The 12008-nt window shown below is 31.1% G+C and overlaps 1 protein-coding gene across 1 annotated transcript in view; it reads right to left on the bottom strand.

The window, feature by feature from the left end:
- Vdup1 (arrestin family protein Vdup1) overlaps positions 1–12008 on the bottom strand; it is a 200718-nt gene that overhangs the window by 28696 nt on the left and 160014 nt on the right. Inside the window, exon 2 of the mRNA XM_080150764.1 lies at positions 10061–10177. Coding sequence (XP_080006890.1) covers positions 10061–10177 — 117 coding nt within the window. The remainder of the gene's footprint in view (positions 1–10060; positions 10178–12008) is intronic.

Raw genomic sequence — 12008 nt, 5'->3', positions numbered from 1 at the left:
ATGCATAGGTCCCCATATTTTGTGCTATGTAGGCATTTAAGAATAAAATATAAAACAATATCAGACAGAAATTATAAATATCTTTCAAACACGTTCGGCGATATGTTGGCCACCCTCCTTCTTATATTTTTCACGTTTGACCTTTCATATTTATAATATATTTCATATTATAATTTTTCCAAGGATATTATTGATTTAATCTAAACAAACAAGCACATTCCATTGAAAAGTTTAAAGTTTGTAGGCAAACTTGCCTAAAATATCTTTGGTAAATATGACCAAATATGGCGAGTATGACAAGTATGGCAGGGTTCAACAAATCAGGCAGATTTGGGTTGTGTCATACAAAACTGTCAATAAATCCCAAAATTTTATTTAAATTCTATTTCTAGTAGAGCATTACCGATGTAAGTTATATTGTAGATGCTCATTGATAAAAAGTATATTTGAATAGTTATTCATCGCATCGTATTATAGACAGCTTTCCGCGGATATTAAAATAAAAAATCATAACAATAAAACTAACCGGGCTAACAAAAAGGATATTAATTTCACTATTTTTAATTTAATATTCGTGAAAAATTGTCTGTATTATGACGCAATACATGAGTTTTCAGTGTGACTGATAACCGGTTCCAATCCATTGAATATTAGTAATTTTCGAAGCCAGCGAAAAATCTCAGTTAGCTACATAAAACTTACAGACGGGGACAATATAACTTCGAATCTTAGAGAAGCTGTGCTGGTAAAGGCCTATAAATTCTTTTCAGCTGCATTGAAAGGTCACCAAGAACCATGCACATTTTCAAACCAAAATTTATGTTTTGCCACTTTTAAAAAAGAAAAGTTTCTCCTTTGAAAACAGTTATTTCTAAAACAAAAGATAGGGCAATGTAAGATAATCTTTATTCTTTATGCTTCAACAAATTTTATATATTCTATATTTTGATATTGAAATACTGTTCATAATCTTAACTTATCAATTTCAAATAATAAGCTGACTAAGAATCTATCCTTTCTGTATGATAATCTACTACTATTTATCAAACTAGCGGCTTCGCCCCTAGCCTCTAGGGGCTTTGCCACAAGAGGTATAATTACATCTTCTATTACTTACCCAGTAGAACGGATCGCAAATTTTCGCACCTACCCAGCAGGAAAATTTTTTTGCAATTAAATAACGAATTCGCAAAATTCGTAAAAAAATGGGAGGGGATTTTTTTGTTTTGGGGGGGTTGGGGGTGTTCCACCCTCCAAAAAAATAGCCTAAAACCACCACCACAGGAACAGTAGTTATATTCCCTGAAGAGTAGAATCCGATCAGTTCAGTGGTTACCGAGATCTTAAGCTTCAGACGGACGGACGGACAGTCGGACGGACGGACGGACAGACAGACATCAAGCTACTTTGTATTATAGATTAACATTGCTGCGCCGCTCATCATTATAATTTGCCTTTTTCCATTTTTTCAGGGATCTAAAGTGAAAAATTGCCGATAAATTGATGTTCATCCCCATTGATGATACACAAAAATACCCTTTTTGTATATTACAATTAAAGGTTGAAACATTTGGACACTCAATGAACCAATCAATCAAAATACAATTAACGTCATGAATGCTGTTAGGCCAACGAATAATAAGACGTTATTATAAAACTTTTAGGACTAGTGTAATTAACAGCCCAAAGTCCCTGCATTTTTTATGGTTTTATTTAGGTAAATAAAAGATTGGAAATGGGTGTAAATAAAAGGCAAAACCAATTCAAATTAATTCAATATTTTATAAAACTTTAGACTTTAGATTTACTTTATTTTAGAACTAAGTTAGATATGGTTTGCATTATTTTATTATAAGGAACTAATTCTAAAGCAATGTTCTGACTTACAGACAAAGGTCGTGCAGTGTTGGTTGTCTGTAATATTTAGTTAGTGGTACAGGATCTAATACAAAGATTTTGTTATAAGTAGATTTTATCAGCCATAACTTTTTTTTATTTAAAACCTTTTTTCTAATAAAATCTCCCATCAGGGTGGTCACTTGGTGAATGGTTATTGCAATTTCATGTGTTAAGTTTGCAAGACAAAAATTGCGCCACTCTTTCATTTACCAAAGGATTAACAGAATAATAAGTTATAGACCAATCAAATATATTTTTTTGTAACATGGTATCTGTAAGAAAGGAGTGTTAGAAGCAAATTTGTCTACATAAGCAGAAATGAACAAGAGTTGGATGATTAGGTTAATCTCTCTTCACTTGGACTTTCATTGATCAGTTTAGCTTTAGTTATTAGATTAAATCTGCAGTTAAAAGTCAGGTGAATTCTTAAAAAACCTTTGCCACACTAAAATCAGTGAGGCTCGCTAAAAATTTAGAGGGGATAATTTTAGTGAGGCAAACTGATTTAAGCGAGGCAAAAGTTTTTTTTTAGAATTCACCTCAGGTTTCTTCGTTAAAGTAATAAGATGTATTTTGTTTGTCTGCAAACCACTGAACCGATTTAGGAAGCTTTCAAGGGTCCTGGAATGGATGCATATTTTCTCACGGAAAAAGCTCTTTATAGTGCCTATAAAAAATGACGTCATACAATACAAATCACCAATGATAGGCTAATACCAATAATGATGGCAAATTACCAATGGCAGGCCAGAATACATTTTGATTGACAAATGGTAGGCCAGTGTGACGTCATTTTTTTTTATAAGAATTGAAGGGTCAGTTTTCTACCTTAACTCTTGTAAATCGGTTTAGTGCCTTATCTGGATGTAAGTACATACTCATATACATATTAGATTTGATAACCATGGATTTATCTTTTTTATTTTAACACGGACAAAGCCTCTTAAAAACATCGGACACGTAAAAATAGAGCATTGATTTAATTAAATCAAGTTATTACTAAGCAACAAAAAATTTGAAGTTACAAAACAATAAGGATAACAATTTTAAGTATTATCATTCCTATATAAATTAAATCTGGTGAATAAACACAGAAAGAAGTTGTATCAACTTTTTTGCTTTTTATTTAAGATAGCTAGCCGGTTCTTTTAGTAAGTAGTAGATGTAAAATTTTTCATAGAATTCAGATATGCAATCGGTTTTTTTGTAGACCTCTTATTTTTTAAGTAATTTAAGTTTTTTAAAAAAATAATTAAGTCGGTTTTAAGGTACTTAAACGCAACAAAATAAAAGAAGAAAATGGCCAGTATGAACAAAAATAGTAAGATCTTTAATTTGACACCTTACTTTTAAAATTCTGTTGAGTAATTATTGAAAAAATCTATTTTTTTAACCTCGGTTTAATAAAAACTTTAGACCTAAATATTTTCTCAAACAGACATAAAAAACATGGGTTCATATATACCTTTAGAATCAGAAAAATATTACGAATTTATTCTAAGCAAGATTGAAAAAGTTTTATAAAACTATAATAAAAAAAATAAGTTTATTTTAAGAATCATAATTTTCGGCTTTAAAGGGTTAGCTTGAACCAAACCTGAACAGAACCTAAACAAAAGACAATGCAATGTAGCAGATATTTTTTAAACACAAGAAACAATAATGTATTTTTAACTGCATTGTTTTGAAGTTTATAAACAGACTGATGCATATTTGTTCATAATTTTTCATTATTTACATGTTCTTTAATATCACTATATTTATTGTAGTATCTATTGTATATATTGTATGAACGTTCTCCTTTTTTTCTGGCAATTCTATAGGTTAATTTTAAAGTTTAAGTTTCCTGATTTGTCAATTTTTGCGATTTGTGATTGGCTAGTTTAGTAGTTACAATTCTTAAAATAAACTTTTTATTTTTTCTATTTTTTATTACAATTTTTTAAAACTTTTTCAATTTTGCTTAGAATGAATTCATATTATTTTTCTCATTCTAATGGTATATATGAACCCATATTTTTATGTCTGTATGAGAAAATATTTAGGTTTAATGTTTTGATTAAACCGAGGTTAAAAAAATAGATTTTTTCAACAATTACTAAACAGAATTTTAAAAGTAAGGTGTCAAATTAAAGATCTTACTATTTTTGTTCATACTGGCTATTTTCTTCTTTTATTTTGTTGCGTTTTAGTACCTTAAAACCGACTTAATTATTTTTTTTAAAACTTAAATTACTTTAAAAATAAGAGGTCTACAAAAAAACCGATTGCATATCTGAATTCTATGAAAAATTTTACATCTACTACTTACTAAAAGAACCGGCTAGCTATCTTAAATAAAAAGCAAAAAAGTTGATACAACTTCTTTACAGAGAAAAATTTGTGCATGTGGGATGATGAACACACACATTTTTTTCGGGGAATATTTTTAGGGCTGGGCAACTCTAGACAACTTAATTTATTACCCAATCTACAGCAAATACAAACTAGTTTAGGTTATTTTGCAACATGGCTGGTAATATGGCCGCCAGTTTTTAAGCAACCAACAGCTGCAGCCTAACTTCCATTTCTGTAACAATCCACATCTGCAAACAAGCTGTACTTTCTGACACAGTCGTGCCACAATCCAAAAATTAGCAGATGCCGAGCCCTGGAAATATTTGTGTAATTTCTATATGGTTGGTGAGCCCACCAGCCATATTTTGTCAGAGATTAAAGGGTTCTCGTGTCCGTCGTCGGTTCTTGTCATAAGTACATAGGGATGTTGGAATTTCCCCCCCCCCCCCGAAAATGACGGGTTTTGGGTAAAATTGCTTTAGTATCAACCAAAGGGGGACAGGGGGGGGGGAAGTACAACCAATCAAGGTTGAAAAACGGGGAGGATAGGTATTTACAATTTAAATTTATGGTAAATACCACTACTAATATTAAGAATTTTATTTTGTTTTAGCGAATCAAGAATGTACAATGTATTAAAGATATATTAAAAGTATAGGAAAGGAAATAATAAGCAAAGCGGTTGTGAACTAGAAGCGAAAGAACACTAATATTAGAAAATAAAAGCAAAGAAATAAATAATCTTTCCAAAGACACACGAACAGGCAAAATGGAAAGAGTAGACATGTTTAGTGTAAGCATTTATACATTATAAGAAGATGTAAACAGATAGAATTTATATACATACAAAATTTCCCCTTCTGTATATTAAAAAGTGTGAAATCTGCTAGTTTAAACCAATCAATCAAGATTTAATAAGAATATTGAAAGAGCCAACGAATGAGAGATAATGTTTATAAAACTTTATGTACCATTGCAATTAAAAGTCAATATTCCCCTCCTCCCTTACAGATAATGCACTTGCAAGTCCGAGCCCGTGCCTTCGGCATCTCGGGGCTAACAAAACTGGTTTAATCTTACAACTGTACATTTTTATATCTGCAGAAAGCTGTTTATAATACGATGCAAGAAATAACTATTCTTTAGTTAATCTACACTACAATCCCTGGAATTGTAGAGCCGTGTGATGAAAGTCAAATTCATGAAAAGGATTTATTTTATGGAGAGGGGGCAAGTTTCACGATTACAGGGATAAGGAAATAGGGATAGATTAACCTTGGCGATGAAGGAGAGTATTTACCCCCTTATAAAGCCAGGGGGGTGGATACACCCCACTTCTGCCCGCCTCTGATTCATTAATATCTTATTGCCATATAATTTCTAACAGGGCTCGGCTGTCGTGCATCTTGTGAACCTAAGGAAAACAGGTTTAAATTTGATTCTTAGTCGCAGCCGACGTGCGGCTACTGAGCCCTGGTTTCTATATGATTAATTCTTAGTACTTGTAGTAATGCCGACAGAAATTTTTAGGAAAAACAGCTCTTATACTTAAATTATAATATTACAGGATTTAATGGGTTGACTAAGAGATAAAACAACCTTTCCTGCTAAAGGGTAAGATTAGGTTGTATATTTCTCAGTCATTATCCATTCCCTGTCTCCCTGTAAAGATTGCACAAGGATAAATTGAATCAAAATATTGCAGTGCAGCACAAAATTTTACACTAGTAAAGTTTTTTAACTTTTAATGCAATCTCTGCAAGGGAAATTGAAAGGGGTGGGTGTGTGCGAGGGCGTGCACATGATTTTGAATAGGAAGCATAAGGGTGGGGTGTGCATAAATGTCATCATCAAGATCAATTAATGAGTGTTTACCCCTTCTTGTATTGGTCAGGGGATATGCCCTCTGAACGCCTATATATAAATAGAGGTTGGAAGTATGGGGCTGGGTAAATTTTAGTTTTGAAATCTACATAAGTTGTGAAAATCTAGATTTCCAGTTTTTTAATGAAAATTTTATTAATTTATATAACAATCACAAATATATTAAAACATTTATCGCCAAAATCTTTTTGCCAGCCAATCAAAAGATGGTTATTGAGATAACTTTTTTTTATGTAGTTTTCCCAAATAATAATGGAATTATATTTTCTAATAATTTTTACATAACTTTATTTATTTTTAACCTTAGTTAAGTTTGCAGTTTTATAGATCATCATCCTATTATATACTAATAACTAGTAGTAAGCTTTTTTGTCTGTAGCGTAGGATCTCGCTAACCTTTGAACCGATATGTCCTTCTTCACAGCGAAGCTTCTTATAAGCCCCGTGATTGTTTTAGCTATTTCTCTTCTATTAAAAAGTCTGGGTATGATTATAGGGTATTTTTTTGCCCTTCCATATCACTTCGAATATTTAGCACCTAAACGATAGGGGCGCAGCCGCTGGTATGTTATAAAGAGTCTGTTATAAAAAGGTTGCAAAAATACTTACCAAAACAAAGCTTTTATTACGTTACAAATTGATGAAAACTGTTATTTGAAGATTGGTTTTTGTGTATGAACTGATAATGTTGGTGCTACACCCAATGTGTCAATTTAAAACAAGAACAATATTTCTTTAAGTAACGTAGAATAATAATACTTTTGATAAAAATAATTAAAGTATTAATGGATTAGCATATATGGGCTCTATATTCAAAGGGCAAGGAAGAGAGATGAAAAATAGCCTAAAACCATATCAAGTCTTATATCTCAAAATAAATAAGCCTAAAACTATTCTGTGGACATATGAATCTTCCTTAAAAAGAAGAACCCAATTAGTTTAGTAGATATTGAAATCTTAAGCTTCAGACAAAAAAAAACAATTTTGGGACTTACATCAAAATGTAATCATATGGGATGTTTATGACAGAAAATCTTTTTTTTGCAGTTAAAGTTAATAAAATAATAAAATCGTAACATTTTATTAGCACTTAACTTTTAAAATTCTCTAATAAACATGAAATTTGGAGTCACTTTAATGGTAATAGACGACATACAGAATAATCTAGATATAAGGAAGCTTCACTACTAATAACAGAATTCAATGTTTTTACTTGTGTGCAAAAATAGCGCCAAAATTTGGGAGGGGAGGACAATAAATATGTAGTGTAGATCAAGGATCTCAAGGGATAAGACAATGGCCGATAAATTTATGTACATCCTCAATGATGATACACACAAAAAAATTCAATGAAAATCCCTAAGTTTTTAAGCCAACGAATAAGAAAACGTTATAATAATACTTTGAGCAGTGGACAGGTGTAATAAAAAGCCGAATGTCGCCTCCCTGGCTGAGTGTAGATATTGGTTAGGGTGGTTATCCCTTATGGACCAGCACAAAACCTATCATAACTATCAGGGATACAGGCATAGGAAAATGTAGGTAAATTTTGTTCCCTAATTTTGTATGTGTAATATTCTGCCTTAAGTACTTTTAGCACAAATGTACTCTTCTTCCCTGTACAAATATATATTAGAGTAATGGATTTATTATTACTGGGATCTTACACCAGATTATCATGTACTCTAATAAAGTGAAACTTGTTGCTGTCTAAAATAACGACCCCCCCATTCACCCCCTTCACCACATCCCCCCCCCCCCTACTGGATGAGCGAACTGATCAATAAGCGATGTCCATGGTAGCAACCTAAATTGACGACAATATTTCCCCTGTCATAATATCCACGTGTATTCTATATCCATTATTAGAGTAATAAATGATTGTTTTTTGAGCTATCATGAACAGTATTTGTATTTCAAACCTTGTTGTTTAAGGCATAAAGAGAACTTGAAATTTCACTAGAAAACAAATAATAAGAGTTTTGAGGTTGTAGTGATACACAAAAATTTAAAAAGCCAAATTAATTAAAATCATGCATATCTTACTCTATATTTATGGAAGTAGAATATGATGAATGAACAAGCTTATAGTGTCTACTATAATGATGTCATACATTACAAATGACCAATTATAAGCCAATATACAATTGAATTGATCAATGGTAAAATGTAGACTGGCCTTTCATTGGTCATTTGTAATGTATGACGTCATTTTTTATTAGGCACTATAAGCTGCTTTGAATATGATTTTATAAAAATTATACTTTTCCATTGATATTAACTCTATTATCAAAATATGACAAGCAGGACCTTACAAGGTGACTTTTTATTCGGCGTTCCCGCATTTTAGCAATTTTACACAACTTGCAAAATTTGGATTAACATTGTTACAAGTAATTAAATGTATATCTAAGTCTAACCTTGTTTTAATGTTATAATGTCAGATTCTTATTTAAATGATATATTGTCGATTTAATATATGATTCCTAGTTTAATAAAAAACTTAACACTTACAAGTAAAAGACATTTCAATTAAAAGCATTTGCATATTATCTCTCAATCTTTTCTTTGTTATGGCAACTAAACATCTGCTCTATAACTCTTTATTTTTTTGTGCTTTGATACTTATGGATGTTGTCATCCTTGTTTTGTCTATTATTCTTCTATGTGTTATAGCAAGATTGAGTAAACACTGTTTTTGTGACCAAAAGCATATATATAATATATAAATGTATAAAGCAAAAAGTATAATGATATTTGACTTAACTCTGATTGGGTAGGTATTCAGCAGGGATATTAAGGGATAAGACAATGGGTGATAAATTGACTTACCTACTCAATAATGATAAACACCTCTTCTTTTGATTATAATTACTGGTTGAAAGTTACAGACACTGCCAGTTTTAAACAAGCAATCAAAATCAATAAAGGACCTAAATCCCTTGTTGGTTTAGGCTAATTTTTATATTTAAGTCTTGGGGTGGTTTTAAGCTATTTTTTAACCACTCACCATTCCTTTGAATACAGAGCTCCTAGGTGCTGGGGCCGTATCCGCTTAATTATAGAGCAGCTTCTTCTTCTAAAATTCCATAAGAAGCAAACACACAATACAAATTATATAGTGCATCATATGTATAAATATTTTAATATTGAATTATTTGAAAAGGGTTTACTCATATTGTTTTAATGTATTACATGTACTTAAAGTACGTAATTTTTCAAGGAATTTCCCTATACAGATATTTTTTAAAGATTCGTTTTCTATAGTGTTTTTTTATGGTTTTTGGCTCATCCATAATTAAATATCCCCAAAAGAAATCAATTATCCACCGGACCATTCTAGTTTTACAATTATAGACGGATAGACGGAAATTTGTAATTATAGAGAAGCGTTTTGAAAACACTTTTCCCATCTTTTTTTTTATCAAAATACAATATTATATAGAAATGCACAAAAAAAAATAAAAATATTTTGTCCATCGTATAAATATAGAATTGTCAATTTGTATTTCTATATAAAGGATTGTAAACAAGATAATAAAGATTTATTTATGTGCTATTTTTCTACGTATATATATGTATACTATGTTGTTATGTTTTATTCTTTTGGGAAGCTCCTCTGTGGTTCTTTATTACCGTTGGTCTGAAACCAACCAATCATTCATTTTCTACTTAAAAAAAAACTTATTTCTAGCACCCGGTGTTGTATATGACCCTGCGGGTCCCTAACCTTATCAAGTTTCTAGATGCTCATTGTTACAGGAAATCGCAGTCTATCTAGAAAATACATCGAAAATTTCTTGTTTCCCACTTAACGATCCCAACGGACGGACATTTCTAATTATTGAGTAAAATCGTTAATTAAAACCTCAAAAACTTTCTTTATTTCAAAGAATTCAAATCCAAACCTTTATAAGCACAAGTGACTAACAAATCATACCTGGTTCACCAAGCAGCCGGAGTCTGAAATCTATATAATTTTCTTTGTCTGTTTGTCTATCTGCCCGTGTGCTGTTTACGTTCACAACTGCCTCACCACACACGTGAAATAACAACCCTGAAAAAAGATAAAAATAATGAATAACCAATGAAAAGATTTTTATATTGAATGAAAAGAAAAATAAGGCTTCTTCACTAAACTGTTGCTTATTATTAAATAAAAGGCGGGAGATGAAGGTGCCTCTTGTGATCTTTTACTAGTTAATTTAACTGTAGAAGGAACGTCTAGGATCTTATATGTTACATTACATAGCAAATGTCAATTAGCCACGAAAAAATAGTGGAAGGAACAGAAAGGAAAAGAAGGTCCCAATAATAAAAGAAAGAAGATTGATAAAAAAATCACGAAACCTTCACAAAATATATATAAATACGTCTTTAGTTGCATGACCGACGGACCGACAGACAAAGTAAGTTTGCAATGATTCTCCTTGGAAAAAAATATCTTAGCGAAAAAATGTGAAATCTATCTTAAATAGCATCCGAGAAAATTATATTTTAAAATTTAGTTAAAAAGTAGCTTGTGCTACACAAAAGTACCACCCTGTATGTATGTATGCTAATATTTTTATTGCATTACAAATGTGTAAAACCAGAGAGTTGATAAAAGTAGGGCTGCCGCATGATGAGGACATATAAAGTTTACTCATATTTACAGGATATCATATTAGTTATTTATCGCATCGTATTATAGTCAGCTTTCCACTGATATTAAAATAAATAAAAAAATATTGAAATCAGTTTTGTTAGCCGCGAGGGGACGAATGGTCTGACTAACAAAACTGGTATTAGTTTTATAATTTTTATTTTTAATATTCGTAGAAAATTGTATGTTATATGATGCTATACATGATTTTTCAGTATGGCTGAGTGCCACTAATCGATTTCGAAGCCATACTGGAATATGGAATATGAAGATCATAAGAAAAGAGCTTAACGGTTATCATAACCGGTTATGTTATGTCATATAAACCCTTTGATAAAATAAAGAGGATGTCTGTCTTCTGTCCAATATGGTTCTCCTTTACAGTAAAGGTCGTTATATGTACACGAAGGTTTATAACTCTTTTTGGAGAGAGTACCTCAATCCTCCCAAGAGAAATCACCCAAGGAAAAGTATATCCTCATCCCCCAATTTTTTAATACTTTTTTATGTACAAAAATAGTTGTACAAATGATTAAAGTTTTATTGGGAAAACCACAAAGCTCTGAATATTGAAAATACAGGTCCCTAATATTTTCTAATATTCGCACTCAAATTGGGTGCTTTGCAAATTTTTAAGCTTTGCAATTACTTTTTTTTTGCACAAGATTGTCCAATACTTGCTTGGGCTGATGAAACTATTGAGTAATATCATTGGATTTATAACTTTTGGAGCATAATTAGAAGTTTCATTAATCTTGTGCTACTTTTAAAGCTATTGACGCAGCCACCTGAAGTATTAAAGACAACCAATATTCCGAATATTTAACCCCATTCTTTCTATTAATGTGCCTCCTCTAAATTTATCTAAAGAAAGGCATTTCAATCCTTTAGTATAAATTGAATAGGTTTAAATCTTAAATATGATTAAAAATAAAATTTTTAAAAGCTAATAGAAGTTTTAATTAAGACTAAAGGAAGACATTTTTTTGTCCTTAATCCCCCCCCTCCCCTTAAAAAAATCAAGGAAAGAACTTCATAGTAAGTTCAATTTCCTTCTCCAAACCCATTCCAAAAATTCAAGAAAAATTTCCTTTTTAAAAGAAACAAAAATAAAGATATTCTTTATAAGGATACAAAAATAAGGATATAAAATAAAGAATGTTACAAAAAAAGTAATTGAAGTCTGAAGAATGTCTTTTTTGAGATGTGGGTGGGAAAAAGGTGTAATTAGGGCTTCCCTTCA

Source organism: Acartia tonsa, chromosome 2 (genome assembly GCF_053477335.1).
Source record: "Acartia tonsa isolate MP-2025a chromosome 2, ASM5347733v1, whole genome shotgun sequence".
NCBI classification, from domain to species: Eukaryota; Metazoa; Arthropoda; class Copepoda; order Calanoida; family Acartiidae; genus Acartia; species Acartia tonsa.
This window is presented reverse-complemented; position numbering and strand designations above follow the sequence as displayed.